Source organism: Talaromyces marneffei, chromosome 6 (assembly GCF_009556855.1).
Source record: "Talaromyces marneffei chromosome 6, complete sequence".
In the NCBI taxonomy this organism is placed as follows: Eukaryota; Fungi; Ascomycota; class Eurotiomycetes; order Eurotiales; family Trichocomaceae; genus Talaromyces; species Talaromyces marneffei.
The window spans coordinates 1,231,036-1,251,285 of NC_072353.1; the positions used below are offsets into that span (position 1 = coordinate 1,231,036).

General features: G+C 46.8%; 7 protein-coding genes across 7 annotated transcripts; 4 read left to right on the forward strand and 3 right to left on the reverse strand.

Annotated features, from left to right (window-relative positions):
• Positions 1-892: 892 nt before the first annotated feature.
• Positions 893-3,348, reverse strand: EYB26_007960 (uncharacterized protein; the record flags this gene model as incomplete). Its single annotated transcript, XM_054267219.1, has 3 exons — positions 893-1,504; positions 1,557-2,011; positions 2,067-3,348. 3 exons carry the CDS (start codon positions 3,346-3,348, stop codon positions 893-895), a joined length of 2,349 nt encoding a protein of 782 aa, XP_054123194.1.
• Positions 3,349-4,943: 1,595 nt separating this feature from the next.
• Positions 4,944-6,410, reverse strand: EYB26_007961 (uncharacterized protein; the record flags this gene model as incomplete). Its single annotated transcript, XM_054267220.1, has 4 exons — positions 4,944-5,583; positions 5,648-5,855; positions 5,911-6,141; positions 6,287-6,410. The coding sequence occupies 4 exons, from the start codon at positions 6,408-6,410 to the stop codon at positions 4,944-4,946; spliced, it is 1,203 nt and encodes a 400-aa protein (XP_054123195.1).
• A 3,853-nt stretch (positions 6,411-10,263) lies between these two features.
• On the forward strand, positions 10,264-10,710 carry EYB26_007962 (uncharacterized protein; the record flags this gene model as incomplete). Its single annotated transcript, XM_054267221.1, has 1 exon — positions 10,264-10,710. One exon carries the CDS (start codon positions 10,264-10,266, stop codon positions 10,708-10,710), a length of 447 nt encoding a protein of 148 aa, XP_054123196.1.
• A 2,060-nt stretch (positions 10,711-12,770) lies between these two features.
• On the forward strand, positions 12,771-13,910 carry EYB26_007963 (uncharacterized protein; the record flags this gene model as incomplete). Its single annotated transcript, XM_054267222.1, has 1 exon — positions 12,771-13,910. The coding sequence occupies one exon, from the start codon at positions 12,771-12,773 to the stop codon at positions 13,908-13,910; it is 1,140 nt and encodes a 379-aa protein (XP_054123197.1).
• A 95-nt stretch (positions 13,911-14,005) lies between these two features.
• Positions 14,006-15,168, reverse strand: EYB26_007964 (uncharacterized protein; the record flags this gene model as incomplete). Its single annotated transcript, XM_054267223.1, has 5 exons — positions 14,006-14,164; positions 14,229-14,563; positions 14,625-14,869; positions 14,925-15,085; positions 15,145-15,168. 5 exons carry the CDS (start codon positions 15,166-15,168, stop codon positions 14,006-14,008), a joined length of 924 nt encoding a protein of 307 aa, XP_054123198.1.
• A 1,234-nt stretch (positions 15,169-16,402) lies between these two features.
• Positions 16,403-17,252, forward strand: EYB26_007965 (uncharacterized protein; the record flags this gene model as incomplete). The annotated part of the gene is made up of 2 exons (XM_054267224.1): positions 16,403-16,835; positions 16,921-17,252. 2 exons carry the CDS (start codon positions 16,403-16,405, stop codon positions 17,250-17,252), a joined length of 765 nt encoding a protein of 254 aa, XP_054123199.1.
• A 1,189-nt stretch (positions 17,253-18,441) lies between these two features.
• Positions 18,442-19,780, forward strand: EYB26_007966 (uncharacterized protein; the record flags this gene model as incomplete). Its single annotated transcript, XM_054267225.1, has 4 exons — positions 18,442-18,603; positions 18,682-19,011; positions 19,102-19,244; positions 19,306-19,780. 4 exons carry the CDS (start codon positions 18,442-18,444, stop codon positions 19,778-19,780), a joined length of 1,110 nt encoding a protein of 369 aa, XP_054123200.1.
• Positions 19,781-20,250: the final 470 nt, after the last annotated feature.

Here is a 20,250-nt window from a genome sequence, read left to right on the forward strand (position 1 = left end):
GACCAAAATATTTTATTGGAGGTTGTTTTGTTGATTGATAAGGAAGCCCGCAGATTGGCCCCCGCGCTACCGTAGTTTCTGTTTTGGCGGCGAGACTAAAGCAACATATCATCACAGCCCCTAGCAGCGCTAGTCACGAGGAGGCTGAGATGGTATATACTACGTATTCAAGATGGACTGTATACACTTTCGAAAATTTTTGCGAACTATATCATCCAACATGAAGAGATAGTTCAGGCTACTATTACCATGCCTGACAGCTTGTACACAAGCGACGATCGAAACGAGACCAGACGAATACATTGCCCAATGACGGTCTTAGACAATCGGACAACAACCCCATAAAATGCCACCCAAAACTCGCGATGAATTCGAGATGGCCATCATCTGCGCTCTGCCCGTCGAGGCAGATGCCGTCGAATCCTCCTTATTCGACGAGTTACTAAGTACTACGACGCGTCCGGCGACAAATATTCCGCAAGCTACCAGGCGACGGAAACACATATACAACGGGACGAATGGGGATCACCACCGACGCACGATGCTGATCTATTGTTTCCTACTCAGTTTGGGCAAAGCATATAGCTTTTTGATGCTATTGATGCTAGGATGGATACTGATGAGCACCAATTAACCTCGAAAATCACAAGGTCGAAGAATGTTAAATTATATCACAAAATCAGAAATATATCAGTCAAACAACACACCAATACATAAAACTGCTATTATACATAGAATAAGATTTATAAGTCAGAAAGTAATGATGAAAATTTATAGGTTATAAGAATCAATAATACTGCCCCATTCTTGTTGACCAATGTCATATCAAAATGGGAAGGGCAAACGAATGTGTAGGAAGCGAATATAAGAGGACACGGACCCCTGGTCGATATCAAGACTGTACTTTGCCAGCCTCTCGTACTTCATTCATAAAACTATCCTTGTCACCCGCAAGACTCAGAATCCAGTATTGTCCAACGCCGGCGTTGGCAAATTGACCGCCTCCATATCCCATGATCGGTGTCGGGGAGCTATGGCGAGTCTTGGTGTCTCGTATGAGCGTGCCCAAGTCATGCGGTCCCCAGCCCACGACGTGTTTTAGTTCCTCGCGAGATTTGGGTTCCGTTCCTGAAAGGCCGAGCAATTGCGTCTGTAGACAGCCTAAGATGGCGACACCGACTCGGATTATGATACGGTCACCTTCAAAAGCCCAGCAGTCCCATACACGACTTAGATGCTCTAAATCGAGGCCGTTGGTGAATAAAGATCGAAACATTGGGCCCCAGACTTCTTCATCAGTAAGCTGCGCTGTTTCGTAGAGATGGCTATAAAGGCGTGGGAATTTATATCGTAATGTGGCCGAAGCAAGACCGTATGTTCGAGCTATCGCGGGACGGTCATATGTCAAAAATGCAAGAGGAAGTGGGCGGTTGAGAGCATTGGCCATGGTAATAAATGCGGAAGCAGCGGTAGGAAGTTGAAGGACAAGCAGAGCAGCGATAGTCTAAAAGAATTATGTCAGTGACGTTATAAACATGAAGAGGAAAATAACTTACGTGAAGACCGTATGTGTATCCAACATCACTGCGATACATAGCATATGCCTCCAGCACATCAATTAAGGTGTCCCGTAGAGGTCCACCCTCTTGGAAGAGATGAAGTTCGGGAAATGCGGAGGAGACATCTCGAGAAATGGTTGCAAACCATTCTCGTATCCTTCGACTACTATCACCAGAATCTTCATCTCCTCGAGCTTTGACATCCTTGGCCCGCAAAAGTGCTTTTTGGTACGATTCGGGTGTCAATGATAATTCGTTGTTGATGGCCCGTTGCCACACAGCTCCACGGCACCGGGGTGTTACGCCTCGCCACCACAGTTCTCTTATTCGAGGCTCTGCAATAGCTTGGTTCCAGTTAGGGAGGACATGATCTTCCCATATCCGTTGTAGCGTCTCCCGGGTATTGTCCTTTTCACACTGCGCGGCAGCGGCTTTGGCGGCCTTCTTCTTCTCTAAGAGGACTGTCAGAACGGATTCTAAATCAGATTGACCTATCGAATCACTAACCTGCTTCCTTGGCCAAATTCATCATCTTCTTATACTCCTTCAAATGCTTCTTCTCCTCCAACGGGTCTTTTGGCGGCAGCCAACTAGGGCGCGTGCGACTAAGAACCTTTTCCTTCTCCTTGCTGGCAGGTAATGGATCAATCATTACGTTGGATTTCTGCACCGGCGGTAAACCCTGTATTCCGCCAGAGAGCCGCTTAGACTCGACACTTGAGCGTTCCGATGACAGACCGCTCTGAACTCGTTCTTCGCGTTTACGATCGACATCGTCGGCGTGGTATTCCAGTGTTTGCGTCAATACCTTGGCCTCCTCTGACAGTTCGGCCATGGCGAGGTTGTACGAATATGTTCGTGGATCGCGCGGGGAGATCTGACCTCGTTCGGGACCCGCGGACGCAGACCGAGGGACCTTGAGCCCTGACTTTCCGCTGGGCGAGTGTCGAGAGGAGTTCCGTGATTTAGGCAGAGGCGCTACATGCTCTTCTGAAACTGCGTGGGATAAAGGTAAAGGCTTCGGGCTGGTAACTTGATCGGGGCTGGTGCTGCGTGAACCTGGACGTTCTTGGGGCGGTCGCGGAGACAATGGTACGTTGAACAGGCTGGCATCATCCGGCAAGTCATCATCGGAGTCATGATATTCAGCCTCAAGTTCCTTGACTGTTTTGCGCTGTAGCGAGCCCCGTCGAGATGAAGGATTTCGAGGAGCCAATGGCGACAAGCTCTGGCTAGAAGCAGATGGCGAAGGTAACGGAACTCCCGAGTTCGAAGGAGACGCAAAAGACGGAGACACTGAGCGGGACCGAGGTCGGCGGTGCGGTAAAGATGGAGTAGATGCGCTTCCATGCTTTGACAATCGTCGGCCGCTTTTCATCATTCTCGGATCCAACGATCCTCTCAGGGGTTGTCCCTGCAAGCCCTGAAGCGCTCTCGATGATGGTGGAGTGATTTGTCTCCTTTGACCAGAGGTTAATTCCCTACCCGGTTTTGATGGCGGATTTGCCGGATTCATGTTGCTCATACTAGTGACATTCGATATCACACGATTCTGACTGGAAGCTAGAGAGCCAGCTCGGGAACGAGAGTGAGGGTATGGGAGTTTTGCTGGGTAGGCATGCATTTCAGAGTCATCTCCGAGACCGATATCTTCGAAGTTGGAGGTATCCGTGAAATTGACATTGGGGTCCGCATCGTGCGAAGAAGAATGGAAGGATGAAGACTTGGAGGACTTGGAATTGCTGAGTTCCGGAACGGCGCTAGACGATGTCAGAGTAGCGGTCGCCATGATTTTGTCTGTCAGCCACTCGCAGCGGTCTTTTGTTGAATAGGAATGACGTTGGTTGATGTAGACAATTGAACCGCTTCAAGTGGTGTGTCGTGTGCCAGCGGGCGGCAGTCCTGAAACCTCGAAACGGGCGGAGAGGGTACAATCCCTGCAGTTAACGAGCGGAGGACGACGGCGCTAAGGAGTAATTGTTGTCTGGGGATTCAACCAGCACACAAACAAAGGGAAAATATTTATTGAGCGAGAGGATATGCCAGAGTTCGATCTCAATGTGTTTGTAATTACCGTCGCGGGTTGGGAAAGATCTGCCAAAGGGGACAGATCAAGAGGAGGGGAAGAAGGGAGTCAAGATGGAGGGAAAAAGGAGACGTCGTCTACCTGGACGGAATCGAGAGAATAGATGCAAATAGTGGTAAAGTGAAAAAGAATTGAATGAAAAAAGAAAAACGAATGAGTGGAACGAACGAATGAATATACAATAGACAAGACTGATGATGCAAAGCGAACGGCGAGAACAGAGCACGAAACAAGAGGCGTTGAATGAAAACAGGTTGTTCAGGTCGCTCAGCAGGAAGGAGCAGGCCGAGAACGAACAATAGATTAACTATTTCCGTATTGGGGAACCAGCTAGCTGGATGTGGTTAGCACGGGGGTCAGCCATGGCCGGAGCTGTGGCTTGGTGCCTGAGGCTGGTCAATGTAATTCAGTTCAGTACGTACTATGTAGTAAGGACTATGAGTTAGTTACGAGTACACGATGGCTGTCATCCCCCTTTGAAGCAGCAGCGACTGCGGAGTGGTTACTAGTTACCCTGAAAGTGAAACAATTATACACCGACGCCTCCTCCCACAGTCAACACTCACAAAGAGAAAAAGATAACCAAGCACACTACGGCGACCAAAGCCACCAAATTAGATGAAAATGGTGTTACGTACTAGTACGTAGTACGCTAACAGCACGCCACAAGCTTGGCTTCATTTCCGCTTTTTCTCACCATCGAATGCTTGTTGAAGCCTTGTTCTGTTTAGCCTGATCGAAAAGCTTGGTAGTGGTAGATATCTTGTCACCTAACTATGCAGTATCAAATTATTGTCAATACGGGTTTGTTGATGTTGTCGATATTCAGACACATGCATGGTCTAGATGACCCCCTGCGGCACCGCAGAGTGGATGGACTTGTGGCGCAGTATGGCTGGATTTTTCGCCCTTGCTTACGGAGTTAGTAGTTCTGGATGACTGTCTCGGATCGAGGTTTCTGGAATGGCATGTCAGATTGATGTGCCATGCTGGATCTTTGATGACTTGAATCTACCACCTTGTGCCCGGCCCGGTTTGTAACTACGTATGTAATAGTCAACTAACTTAACTAACTAACTAGTTAATTTATGTAGCTCAATTAGTCATCTCGTCATATAACTAACTACCATTAGTTAGTCGCCATTGCCTAACTAACTAGTTAGTTATGTCTCATTCAACAAATATATACATGACATATCCGGCATCTAAATATTTATACATAAAAAAACTCAACCTCAATGGTATCCTCATGAACCGAATTAGTACACATAACGCCTCGAAAAATTCTATATTATTAATTAACGCCCCGACCAGCCATATCCATGCAATCCACACATTTCCTCATTCACAGGTCCTTTGTTGCGACTACTTTCGCACACTTGCTTGAACCAATTGACGCGGCAATCCTCGCCGTTCAACCAGTATGTCAGTGGTGTCAGCTTATTCGCTTGACATCCATGACATTTGTCGCTATTGGGACAGTTGCTGAAGACACTGTGCTGATAGCCAATATCGCGGAACCAATGAATCTGCTCATTAGCCGCAAAAAGGCCCAGCGCAACGCTGTGGACGGGTGCGTCGCCCCAGCGTTCATAGAAGAAATTGCCCGTTTGATCGAGATAGTCAAAGTAGTCGAGATATGTTTGCGAGCGCCAGAAATCAAGGTCGCCAATCTCAAAATTGCTCCAGAAATGGCATGTGCTGTAGCCATTGGCTGCTTTGGTATGATCGGGACGCAAAACGGAATCCGTTAGCCAGTAATAGGAGTTTTCGTCTGGGCTGAGGGCGTAGTTGGGGTGTTCTTCGACGAAGGCCGTTGTTGCCGGCCAAAGGGTGGGTATGGATTTGGGGTCGTCGTAGATATTTATAGTGAAGCCGTAGGTTTTGTTATTTTGAGCCATGAACTGAAAGACGTCGTAGTCGATATCGCAGAAGTACCTGTCGCACGACAAACCAGTTAGCAGATGCAAGGGTAAACATAAACAGCTCGCAAACAACGTACTTGACATTAGGTTCCACGCGCCAGTAGTACTTATATTTATCCAGTGCAGGATGCCGAAAAAAGAAGCCCGAGTACCATCTACACATTTTATGGTAACTCAATTGAGTCGCGTGCATAACTCCGTTGTTGGCCATTTCTTTAAAAGCCTTCTCCATCCGAGTCTGGTCAATCCAATCTGGCACGTCCCAGTGCTCCTTGGGTATGAGTTCTATACAATGTTAGCTCTTCCTTCTCGACCGACGACCTAACCAGAGAAAGCTGACCATATGTACATGGTGCGTTTGTCTCCGCCTGTGTCTTATCCATAAATTCTTGCGTGAATGGGACATCGTTGAAAAAGACCCATGGATAGTTGAACTTGGAATTGAACGAGTTTTCCATATATCGCATCGACGAAATTATGCCATTGAGCTCTGAGTTGCGGACAAGGGAAATAAGCGCGGCGTTTGCGCGGGCTGTGGTATTCGGATCTGTAGGAGGAGGTTGTTTCATAGCTGTAAGAAAATTCGCACATTAGTCATAATAATACTCACGAAAATTTAAACAGTTGCGGCATGCGCATATGAAGGAAGAATGTAGGATGCGGGGGATCGTCGAGGAAAGATGGTCGGACAAGTCAAATGTGGAGAGAGGTCGTACAGAGACGCATTTGGGCAATCGCCCTATCACCCGATGAATTATACCATGAATCTCGGAAATATATGGCCAATATAAAGAACAGTCCCACCGCTGCAGCAAAATATCGCTTAAACTGTTTGCGCATCACGGCGGCGAAGGATACCGTCGTCGTGTTGTTTGAGTTTTGACAAGCCGGCTCGATAACGTCCAACAACGTCGATTGAGGAAAAAGGTCGGGGGCACGATCAAAAGTATATGGTCAAAAATAGATAGGATAGTTAATTAAAACAGGAAATAAGAATAAATTAGAGGAATATGGGATCCTCCATGTGGATTAAACAAGTAGTCCAGCGTCAATCCGCCCCTTTTCAAGAAGCTTGGCCTTTCAGGTGGCGATCAAAGCGAAGACGAATATCGTGGCGGCGAGAGGAGCATGAGCGTTGTCATTGGGCCTTTTCAAGTCGATGCACTATTCAGATGCAGTCATTATAAAGACATGAAACCAAAAAAAAATATAGAGAGAACATATATTCAAGAAGGCAGCAAGAATATATAAGAATAGGTCGTAAGACAGCAAAAAAAAAGAGATCGATAGCCACCAAAGCAGGCTAGTTCGAGCAACTAGGGGCCCCGAATTTGGACATTTCAGGCGTCTACAGAGTAGACGATTTCGCCTCTTTCCATCCACTTTTCAACGTGGTTCCCCTCTTCAGTAGTGTGGAGCTTACCATGCTCCGTATACGGAATACTCCGTAGTTATGTGCTTTCTGGTTGGTTATGGAGGCACTTTCGCCTGGGGGCTAGCCACGCATCGGTGGTCTGATTGGTTGCCAGACTGCACGGCCAGGGGCGATCTAGGTAGGCGGCTGATCGGGATTTTGAGTCCACAGCCCAATCACAGCTAATCTTGCGACTGACTAAGCTTCCTCGGGCCTCCGTGACAGGTTTGATTGGCCATTCAGTGAATTTGGCAGCCTACTCAAGCCTCAAAGCCTTCCGAGCCTTCAGTCTCCCCCAAGATGGATGCTTGAATGTATGTTGCGTCGTCCGATGGATGTTTAATGCCTTGAATATAGGGCCTATTCTTCCACTATTCATGGACATTTGGCTAGCAATCGTCCGATTGCAACATACTCGTGAACAATGGATGAGCCACGATTCGTGTATACATATGCCAAGTCTGTTCGCCACGTCGCAGATTCTGCCCTCCGACGGGGCCGGGCCTAACTAAAGGCTACGACCAGTCAATCTCCTGAATTTCTCCTCAAACACTGTCCCGAGAAGCATCGTCGATACACTATCTCCCAGAATTCGTGCTGTAGACCCGTGTAGGTAGCTAAATATAGTGATTGAGGTCGAAAGCCTGTACCCTTCTTGGCTATGGATTGGAAGTCTCGGACATCATGCTGCCTACTAAATACCAATTGAGTCTGCTTCTTCCTTTTCACGGCACCGGATGCTCAAGATTTGTTAAGGCGACCACTTGCCAAGGCATCCAGCTAGCTCATGCAAAAAATACAGCTTTGCACGAATCGTACCTAGCCATTCCTGGTGAGAGTATGCAAATCTACATATTATCAGCACCCACTAGGTATCTTTCAACACAAGGACGCGGAGATTGAGGTCTGCAAGGTAAAATTTTCATGTCTCGGCGATTTAAGTGTTAAGACAGTCCTTGCATCACAATGCGAGAGGGATACCAAGTTTACCTGGACCTTTTGGCCGATCAAGCAACCCTTGCCCTGAGCCCTGAGCCCTGAGCCCTATCCTCACTTTTTCGGGGAAGCTCCAAACAGCAGGGTGAGGAATATTACCGAGGCAAAATTACCATGATTACAGACCATGTGTATTGTGTTACCAGATCTGCAGTCATCTCGACGCCAATTTTTGGTAATATTACCGACGCGGAGAAATACGTATCAAACATACGTAGCTTCCGTCTAAATTGTCCATAGCCGTATCATAAGCCCACTTTTTTGGATTTTCTTGTTTCCACGCCCGGCTCTAGGAGGGTTTGATTCCAAAGGGATTGGTCGAATGGCTCCTCGCTGCTGGAAGCATCCTCACCTCCATCCCACATTCTACGCATCATAATTTTACTACGAAAATTCCACGACACAAATCTTCAAAAATCAGATCGGTCGGCCGGGGAGACATGCATCGATCTTCGGCATATAGTCATGTGATGGCCAGGGTCGTTGTTAACGCGGTAAACCCCCGACAGGATTAGCGTGGACATGACGATAAGGCAATCAATGACAGACTCGGGACTTGCCCGATGTGATCACCGGGGGTCCGGAAGGCTGCGAACTCAAGTTCCTGGGTGAAAATGCACGCTTTTTCCACGCAACCACCCTACGGCAATTCATCAGAGAGCAGAAGCTCAGTAGAGACCAGAGTCGAAGTGTTTTGTAAAATTTCCAGACCTTGTTGATGGGTGCCGTGAGGGAAAGCGTCGGGTTAAATAGGCCGAGGTCATCGTCGGGACGAATTTTTTTGGCGCCAAAATCTGCATTTTCTAGCGTCCAGGACTGGAGTATTTCAAGGGACGTAACGATACGTGAAATACTGTGTACAATACCACGTATCCGCAAAACCCGCAGGTCTTTGCTCTACTGGCTGCTTCAAGAGTCCAAGTTATGAGCTCGGTGGACGGGATCCACAAGCCGACGCAGCCGTGAGGTGATTGAGGTCACCCTGGCGACGTCCAGGAATCTGCTCACACTGCCGGTTACTCTGTTCCCTTTATGAATGACCATACTCATAGCAAAGCAAGCTCACGCAGGTACAATCTCTATGATGTATCCTGCAATGCGCATATTGCAAAGTGAGTTTGAGCTGTGTCTTATGCAGCAGCAGCCCAGAATCAATTTGCAACATGGAAGATGGAAGAGCAAGGAGTCGGTAAGTTTGTACGGTAAGATTACCGCCCACATAGTGCAGCCTCTTTGCAGCCGAAACAAAGGGCTTCCGTGGGTCACTCGGAATCCCGGCGGGGACATTATGTCCATTTCTCCCAATCAAAAGGAGCTGCTTGGTGGATAATCTCTCCCGATCCGGTCCGACCTGAACGATCCCGTTGGCCATCGTCAGAAGTGGCTCAATTTGCCCTTCCTATTGGTTGTCCGGAGCTGGATGCAGTGGATCTTGCCAAGGGTCAACCTCTGTTTTGGTGCAGTTTGAGTGTCCACTGGATCCACTGTAGCTCACGCTATTGGACAGGGCCCCCATAGCTCGTTTCCGAACTGGGAGACTCGTATCTGACGTAGAAAAATTTTGCCTTTGCGATCTCGTTGCCACGCACTCGCACTCAGCCTCGAGAGGAATGACTGCATGGTGGATGGACAATCAATACATAGGGAATGGAAACAACCTGTAGAGGAAGCCAGACAGCTTCAATTGAGCTCTCCTCGAGCAATTGAAATAAGCACTCAATTGTCCCGGCGTATAGCTTCGCGCCTCCCTCTTGCTGGATCCGTCGCCCACAGCCCCATTAATCCAGACTGCTCCGTACACTGCAAATCTACCATAGTACTGCTACGACGGCTCTGATCGTAATCACCGTACGCTCATAATACGTGCTCATACTGATTCTTGGTGCAATACCCGAATCGACCCGACGAGACACTGATGCTGTAATCCGTAACACCGTTTGCTGGTCGTCGCCGCGTAACTGCGTGTAAATTCACGACCCACCGTGTATTTTTCCCAGTTCCTCCCACCACAGGAACAAAAAAGCACCCAGAAGGGAAAGGAGGTCGCTCTGGTGCTGACCCCTTCCCCCTGCCCTTCCCTTCCCTTTTTCTTCCGCTGCCAGCCAAGGCGAAAAAACCGCTCTAATTTTTTCTCGTCATCAACAAAAAACACTCTTCCTCTCTTTCTCCTCCTCTTCTCTCTCCTTCCAATCTCCATACCTCGAATTCCATCCTTCCTTTCTCTCTCTCTATCCTCAATTACATTCAGAGATTCACTTCTCTTCTCACACACACATATACACAATGGCCTCCAAGATGTTCGCCAACCGAATGGCCACCATGGCCTCTTCTAGCGTCGCTCGCTCGGCCGTCCGCAGCCAGTTCGCTGCTGTCCCCAAGCGTACCTTCACCAACGCTGTCCAGCGCACTGCTTTCCAGGCTCCTAAGCGCACCATCCCTGCCGCCGTCGCTCGCCAGGCTTTCCAGGCCCAGGCTCGCCGTGGTTACTCCTCTGAGATCGCCAACGCCCTCGTTGAGGTCTCCCAGAACATTGGTATGGGTTCTGCTGCCATTGGTCTTGCTGGTGCCGGTACCGGTATCGGTCTCGTCTTCGCTGCTCTCTTGCACTCCGTTGCCCGCAACCCCTCTCTCCGTGGTCAGCTCTTCGCCTACGCCATTTTGGGTTTCGCTTTCGTTGAGGCCATCGGTCTTTTCGATCTCATGATTGCCATGATGGCCAAGTTCTTGTAAACTATTTCACTACCGACGTCTTGAGGGTCTTGTAGACCCGCCGTTTTTTACACGCCACATTTTTTCTTGAAATCCAAAAAACGGAATACCGATAATCGATGACCAACTTGATGCGAATTTGACCATGCCGACAATCTTTCGATTCGATACTTTTCCAGCTACATCACGAACACCTTGTGTGGTTTGGGATCCTATTGCCAGATCGATACCCTCATGATCATTGAGACCGGAGAAAACTTTTTGGATCGAACCATCTATTTTCTTTTTCCTACCTGCTTTTTTTTCTTATCCATATAGAGAGAAAATATTTTTCTGTTACATTACTAGAGGTATAGAGGTGGTGAATGTCTTGTTTTGGATAGAAGGAGAAGAAAGAGGAAAGAGACAAATAGAATCTGGTCTCATTGATGTTGATTTCTCTTGCTTTGCAAACTACCAAAAAAAAAGGCACGACAAAATTCCCAAAAGTTGGACTACCGATTTTGGCCGTGGGTGTATTATCATTGTGTACTACTTATTTAGCATCACTCATCATATTTATTTCATCCTTTCCTTTGTCAATTCTTTGCTTGAGTTCTTCTCTCCGATCGTCCTGTCCTGTATATATGGAGTCGATAGGAGCTGAAAGATCATAGCCGTATATTTATTTGTTCCTTCTACCCGGTAGCGCGTCCACTGCGTAGCATCAAACGTCTGGTACATAGAGCTTTTCGATTGAGTCCGGGGATTGCCATCACATTCCTTACCCCGGATTAATTGGAAGCTTAGCCACAGGTCTTGCGCACTTGAAGCTGGTCAATTGGGCGTTGCTATTGGATGTAAATCAAGATGCAATTGGACGCGATGATTGGCTCTGCCGTGCAACTGTGAGTGAGTATTCTATTCCCATCTACGATGGATGATATCCATTCTAGAGATTGACAACGAAATCTATACAATACATATGTGTCTGTATATCGAAACGAAAAAAAAAATCAACGCTCCAACCGCAATCCCAGTTCCGCGGGCGGGCGGGGAGAGAGAGATAATACCTAATCTTTTCATTTCACAATAATACCTTTCCGGCCGGTCGGTTGGATGAAGGAGGGAGGGCGAAGAAGCCGATTAGCTGATTGGTATCATGATATCATCACGGGCGACAAGGGTTCTGGGTGGTACTTCCCCCGGTAAGGAGTCGAGTTCGGTCTGGTACCTTGGTAGCTTGGTAGCTTGAAGGTGAGATCGAGGCCGAGGGCCGCCGTGTAACCTACGAAGAGAGCTGTGACCAGTCGCCTCGTTTGTTGTCGGGGAACATCGCGGGTGTTATTTTATATGTTGGCATTTTGGGGGTCAATTGGTTGGTCTAAGGTTGATCTTGAACATTAATCTGGGGAGGTTTACTTTCTGGATCTTGATCTTGCATTTACCTACGGACCGTTGCGGAATTTATATAACTCTCACGCTCAGTAACTAGTTAACTATGCCTAAGTTTTATAATCGAAGCATGGGATCGGTACCGAACAGCAACCCCTGGTCGTCTCAAATGATCAGCATTCAACATTTGAACAAACCTAGGTATCAATTGATGTCTCAATGTTGTAGAACATATATGTCAGTATGCATTTCGTCTAGCCTACCTAGGTATCTGATACTATCGCCCTAATCCCCCCAACATTTGCCCAGCCTTTTACCCCTCATCTTTCTCACTTTAGCCCTTATAACCACGTAATAGGCATTAGCTGCTCGTCGCATATATGTGCCCATCCGCGAGAAATGATCATTTGTACTGTGTACATCGAGGCATTGCCTAAGGCGGGACTATCATAGAGCTCAGCTGGAACGAGCTAAACAATCTGTCCATGTGAGATCTCCAGGCATCCTTGTTTCGGAATTCCGTGTTGACATTGGTAATCCAGTCCAACATAGCTGAGATAGTTATATATGTATCCTTCGATTACCCATTTCTATAACTAGTCTTATTCATCTCGAATTATTCGAGATTTGTCCACCATCCATATTCCCACTGCAAACCTTCTAGTTGTGTATCCATTTTCACCTACCTAGGTACCCGCACATAAATCATGGCAGTAGTACAGGGCACCACTACAGACGCATTCAAATCTCTCAAGGAAATTATGCAAAAGAATCTTGACGACGGCGAGGAAACCGGCGCTGCCATATACGTCAACCTCGACGGCAAACCCGTCGTCGATATCTGGGGTGGCTATGCCGATGAGAAACGCACCCGTCCCTGGACCGAAGATACCATCGTCAATGTCTGGTCCACAACCAAAAATGTCACCGCGTTGGCTGCTCTGATCCTCGTTGACCGCGGCTTGTTGGACCTTGACGCGCCAGTTGCGAAGTACTGGCCCGAGTTCGCTGCCAATGGGAAGGAAAAAGTGCTTGTCCGCCATGTCCTGTCCCATACCTCGGGCGTCTCCGGCTGGGACCAACCATTCACATATTCCGATATCTACGACCTAGAAAAATCAACTGCCCGTCTCGCTGCCCAGGCACCGTGGTGGGAACCAGGTACGGCATCGGGCTACCACGCCATCAACTACGGCCATCTAGTCGGCGAAATCGTGCGCCGCGTCTCCGGCAAATCGCTTCGAGACTTTGTCAAAGACGAAATCGCGCGTCCACGAGATGCAGATTTCAGTCTTGGGGCGCCGGAGTCTGAATGGCATCGTCTTGCGGAGATTATTCCTCCTCCGCCGGCAGACCCAGCTGCATTCGCACAGCTTGATCCGCAGAGTATTCCTGTGAAGACGCTTGGCATAGGAATGGCCAGCGCGAGCTATCCCAACACTGCTGTGTTTCGAAAAGCTGAAATCGGTGCCATCAACGGCGTAACGAATGCTCGAGCTCTAAACAAGATTTTCGCTCCATTGGCTTTGGGCGGCGAGGAGAGTCTCCTGTCACCCAAAACGATTGATAGGATCTTTGAAGTCCAGGCTGATGGTCCTGATTTGGCTGTTTTTGCACCCTTGCGTTGGGGAATTGGGTTTGGATTGCCGAATCCTGCTACTACGCCTTTTATCCCGGAGGGACGGGTGTTCTTTTGGTTTGGATGGGGTGGTTCGTTTGTAATTGTTGATACGGAGAGGAAGTTGACGATTACTTATGTTATGAATAAGATGGGCGAGGGCGTGATAGGAAGCCCTCAATCGCAGCAATATGTTGAGGCTGTGTATGAAGTGGTTCGGAAGTTGTAATGACTGCCAGCCCTGGAAAATATGAGTGAATATTTATATCTGACCATGCCTATATATTGTGTATATACTTAAATCATATCCAATCATTCATCAGATTAAAGAGATGCAATCTTAGAATCATACAATTTCCTTCCTTTGATTCCAACATGACACTTGAACACTCCTCCGTGCCATTTCCCCGACTCAGGATACTTGTCAGCATCCGGGTCTTGTTCACTCGTAATGTAGACATCCTCGCCAACAAATACAACAGCCTAGAAAAAGAATTAGTTATAATATCATGTCAGATGAAGGAAAAGGGGGGAGTGGGGGGCTTACAGTAGGACATCTGGTCGGCACCTCAATCTCAGCAGTCACTTTACCTTCGGGAGAAACCCTAACAACCTTCCAACCTCCCCAAAGAGCAACCCACAAATTCCCCTCCACATCCATCGCATGACCATCCGGACCACCTAGATCGCTATGCCAAAAGACGCGCTGATTAGAGATGTTTCCTGTCGAAACATCATAGTCGAATGCATAGATGTTACCCGTGGGAGTGTCGGTCCAGTACATGGTTTTGTTGTCCAGGCTGAATGAAATGCCATTGGGGATGGTGACGTTTTCAAGGACGCGATGCAATGTGCCGTCTGTGTCGAGACGGAAGAGGATGCCTATACCCATAAGCCATCAAACTAATCATGAATCACATGTAAGTGGATAGGAGGAACGTACCGACAGGATCAAATTTCCCATTTGTATAAGCTGGGTCGTTCATTGCGCCAACCCAGAAACGGCCCTGGCTATCAATGGCGCCGTCATTGGCACGCATAATCGTCTCATAGTTGTTGGCGATCTCAGTCTCATTCCAGAAGCGGTTGATGTATTTGTATTTACTGCTATCGCGTTTTGCGATGCCAATGCCATGCTTCCCGCCAAAGAGGAATGAATCCGTTGACGAGGCGAGATTTGCTGTAACACTAGCAGGCTCATTTAGCAAATGCAGAATTAAAATGCGTGGAATGCCTGCCTTACCCGAAAGAAATATCGTATTCAATCTTCTTTGCGGAGGACGCCCCCTTGTTCAAATCAACCCACCAGACATGCTTTTTGACAATGTCGATGAAGCGCAATGTATTAGTGGCTTCTTCATAGAAAGGCCCCTCGGAAAGCCCGCATTTGGAATCGAGGAATGGCTGGATGGTACGTCGTTAGTGGTGAGCACATAGAACAGACTCAATGGATTCACAGGTACCTCTGTAATCGTGAATTTCTGCATTTTGTCCTATATTTTCCTACTCAATCGAGGGGTTCTGCACGTTTATTTACATCTGTTGCTGTTGGGTCGGCCGAAACGCCGAGATTTAACCATTTATTTATTCAGTTAGATAAGACTACCTAAGGTACTAACTATCGTTAAGCGACAATCCGCTCCCCCACCCGATCTGCCATCTTCACTTCTTTTCATCAACCATCTTCTAATTACTCATTGCCATCAGACACACTGCTACTCATTCCAGCTCAATCCCACATAGGTAAGATTAATCAGTCGCAACACATCGAGTCTCAACAGGCATATGCACCCAAACACCAGCCATCACAATCTACACCACGCCCGAAAACCACACGGCCGCCTTCTCGGTGCTGGCAAACATGACAATGATATCAGCCACTAATTCCAAGAGACCGTAATAGAATCTGGATACCGCAAGTCCCATACCGCGAGTGGTATATTTCCACAGTGTAGACTGCGATGATGGCGAGCATGGCGAACTGCGCGTCGAGAGAAGCTTTGGCTGGCGGGGCCTTCTTTGTCTGGACTTGTACCACAGGTCCATTCAGCGATGAAGGCCCTGTTCCTGTTGTCAGTTCGTGTATTCCGAGTACCGTAAATGTATTATGCACATGCACATGCACATGCATCACGATAAGGGACATGGCTTGTGTTGTACTACTTAGAGACTATAACAGAATCTACGTCAAAATTGTCTGAGCAGGCCCTTTCGAAATTGAGGCATGACCAACGAACACGAGTAATTATTCGCCCCAAGAGCTATGGCCAGCTCAGGCTTTGAGTCTGATGGTTTGAGGCTCCGAGGGCTGTCAGCACCAAATTGTGGATCGTCATGACTAGAGGTTTGATGCATGCAGGCTTTCTTTATTCTTTAATGATCATGATCATCACGACAATGCTTTACATTTTGACAGTGATTTTGAAAAATTGGATTCATACATACAAAGCTGGATTTTCCGAAGTTACCTAGCTATGGGGTCTGTACTCGAATACTCGGTTCTTTGAGAGCTACTCGACTCAACCAGTTAGAATTGACAGGCCATCAGAGGCATATTGACTGCTAGTTGATAAGCGATATATTGGCCCCACCGATTCCTTTGTTTATAGAACATCAAATGGCTTGGTAGTGGGGTACATAATACTTCAGTGAATACTTCACCCCTCCGAATTTCAGATTCGAATTACTTGATCCGGACGAAGCATCAATCATAAACACAAGATGGGATACAAGATTGAAGTCGCTCAAGATGCGGACATGCCAGAATTGGTAGCAACCCTTTGGGACTCCTTTGAACGGCCTTATCAAGGCATATTGCGCAACTTCTTCCCCATTCTCAACAATGACCGTGAGGCCAGTTTACTCGCAGCCATCGAAATGCAACGCGAGGAATACAAGGACTCATACCCGGAACTTATCTGGTTGAAAATCACTTATCATGCTGACGACGAAGATACCAAAGGCACAGTAGTTGGAGGGGCAAAGTGGTTTTTCTTCCAAAGAAACCCGTTTGTTCCAAAGCCAGGCTCGGATCATGATCCTGCCACTGAAGAAGCTGTTTGGTATCCCGAAGGACCAGCGAGAACATTTGCAACGGCGGCTATGCATGCCCTTGACAGACCAAGAATGACCATGGGTCAAGGACCTCATGCCTGTAAGAATGACTTCCTTTCTTCTGTGTGTAAAATGCTTTTTTCTTTCATGTTAGGTAGCTAATATGTATGCACTTGTTTCAATAGTTCTCAACATTGCATTCACTGTGCTCGAGCACAGACGGAAAGGAGTCGCCAATCTTTTTCTGAACTGGGGCCTCAACCGCGCCGATGAACTCGGTCTGGGGACCTGGCTCGATGCATCTGAACATGGAAAGCCAGTTTACGAAAAGCTGGGATTCATTCCTCACGGCATGAACAATATCTCTCCTGTCATGCCGGCGTCATATAACGCAGAACAGAGAGCAGAGTGGGAGAAGATGGAGAAAGTGATACTTCCCATGGACTTCGTGCCAATGTGGCGGCCAGTGGGAGGTAAATTTGTTGAAGGTGAAACAGTTAGACCCTGGGATAACTGAGGAAGGAAAGAAATCGCCGCAACCACACATGAATCAATATCAGGTACATAAGCATGCTACATTCGATGATACTGAACGTGTATTGCATACTCAAAGCCTACTTTAGTATTGTTGTGCGAAAGAAAGTATGTTTAGACGATTTCCTAGCTATCTAGTCAATTGATATACCGGATTATAGACATTATTGACATATCCAATGACTCGTCTGAGAGAAACAGGCGACTATACGGAAAGATTGTAGCCCCGATGAGATAGGGCATTGAATTAAGGTAGTAATCCTAGTCATTTCAGCCACCGAGAAATCTGTATTGTTGTACTGCATACAGGGGTCATAGAGAACCGAAAGGTCTAGACAGTCAACGACAGTAGCACTGGTGGCAGACTGGAGGGTATGATTCAAACTATTGTTTATATGCGTGGCTTTGCTGTTATTGATTCCCAATAGCATTGCAAATGATTAATTGCAGACAAAGCAGAGGAGTGAAGGAAAAATTGATGTGTCCGCATTAGGCAGTCTTGGAGTGATCTAATAATTGCTTCTTTGGGCGAATCTGATTTTCCGGTAGAAGGGCCCCCGGGGATATACTCGCATGATTGATTCTAAGGACATCGAACAAAGAATAAAGAGACACCACGTACATTCATGCTTATACTTCCCCACATTTTGATATAGTTTGCACATATATCTTACTATTAGTTCCTTGTGGAGAACCTTTTCTTTCATTTCCCCTCGAATTAGTATACTCGATCTATGCTAGCCAGTCAGGATACATCGCTGGATATGAGTATCCGTGTAGCTCGTGGCATTGTCCTCACGCAACCCTGAGATATTGCGATGCGAGAGCAGCGTCTTCGGGGAATCGGGACAAAATGACAGGGTCGATAACAATGGAGCAACAAAGCAGGAATCAAAACAAATACAAAGGATGACTTTGAATGCTAAGATCACTGGTTCCTGATTGGAGCGGGGGCACATTATCTGGCCAAGTCACGGATATTTTGATAGGAGTTCATTGTATATTATTGAATATGTTTAACAATACAGTCTTGTTCCTGATATTTAGGGCTTTGACTGTTGAACGTGTAGCTCATATTTTACTGATATGTTTACCTGCTACTTCCCAGATAATTGTTAAGACGGAACCTGAAATTTGCAATGGTATAGCGTCCTCGACATACATACAAGGACATGGGTACACGATTTCTAGGAGATCTCCGGACCCCCGTGGTCGATGTGATGACATGGTTTCTGCTGGTCGTTGTCATCATCGCCGTTTTGATTCGACTTGGAACCAAAATATGGATCTTTCGCAAGCTTCACAAAGATGACTATATTATGATTCTTTCTGCGGTACGTTCATGAACAGCAGTCTCTCCGCTTACATTATCTGTACAGAGAAACTAGAATTGATCATGTATTGCTACACAGATTTTTGATATTGGCCAAGTCATTTGTGTATCCATCGCCGGTATGAACGGCTATGGTCGACATATAAAGACTTTAAGCGAAGATCAAATAGATTTAATCCAGAAATGCACATATGCCCAGCACGAACTTATCATTATGACGATGACTCTCTCCAAGACATCATTCATAATGTTTGTGAAAAGCATTACGGCAGTCCCTTTGGATCATAAGGTTGCCCAAGGTCTTATGCTTGCTACGTGGGGATGGGCCATCAGTTTCCTTATCTCAGGAGCTTTGCAGTGCAAACTTCCAGAGCCGTGGAATTATCTGGATAAAAATTGTTTTAATCAGGTGAGTTTTTATCTTGAGATATCTGCATATACCACGGTGTTTGTACGTTGAGGCAACGAGATAAGACTAACATTTTTGCCTGTTTTACAGAGAATATGGAACGACTTTTTCAGTATAGGAGATATCGTCACCGATGTGGGAATTGTAATCTATACTATGATCATCATCGTACGAATCCGCACCAAACTTAGTATGAGAATGGGTCTTGCTATTGTATTTGGCATGCGAGTACTGTGAGTACAACGAACAACAGAGACACAAACTATCATCTAGACAGCTAATCGTCTTATTTAGTGTTATCGTTGCTATCGTGGTGCACATCACTACTCTCAATATGTCCTTCGCAGCTAATGACAGCACATACAAAAGCTGGGTTGCCACCATTGCAAGCCAAATAGCCATTTGTATGAGCAATGTCACTGCATGCTCCCCTCAATTCAAACCGTTCCTTGAGAGTCTTCAGTCATCAGGAATGCGACTAGACACTCTAACGATCAAAAAGTGCCCCCCCAAAAAGGACGGTACCAGCGGCTCCTATTTGGGTTCCAAGGGCATATCTTTCGCAATACGTAGCCTTACAGGACGTGGGAGACGGAACGACAATATGCCTTACGTTAAAACGGTCGTGACCGCGAATCCGAGTGCTGCGCCGGATTGGGATGGGGCCAGCGAAACCAGTGAATCACGTATTATCAGGGAAACGAGGACGTGGACGGTGATTGAGGAACGTCGACGTGCTCAATCTACAGATCCAGAAGAATCTGTTTGATGTTTTCTATCATGGTCTGGATTAGGGTTTCATTTCATTCTTTGTATCTGTAGGAGACGACTAATAACAAATCATAGGCGGTTTTCAACATTGTAATTTCTCTTCGGACAGTGTATTGCAATTACAATGTAACTTAGGATTATACTAACAGCGAGCCTCCGCTCATTGTTATCTCATTGACTAGACAGCGCCTTCTCGAATACACATAGTTCCAAGGTTCTTTCAATAGTATCAGAGTAACATGAGGCTGAGGAGATGGACGATATTTGTTCATATCGATGCCAAGTGACATAAAGCTTTGAATAAAATTATCTGACAATTCTGTTTAAGAAAACTAAATCTTGCTTCACATTCTATCCTCGCGTATCAAAGAGTGATGTTACAACACGCAAGTGTGGCTCTTTTGGAACAAAGAAATTCTACCGAACTAGTCTGTAACCCCCTGAATGACACTACAATGTTTAAGCATG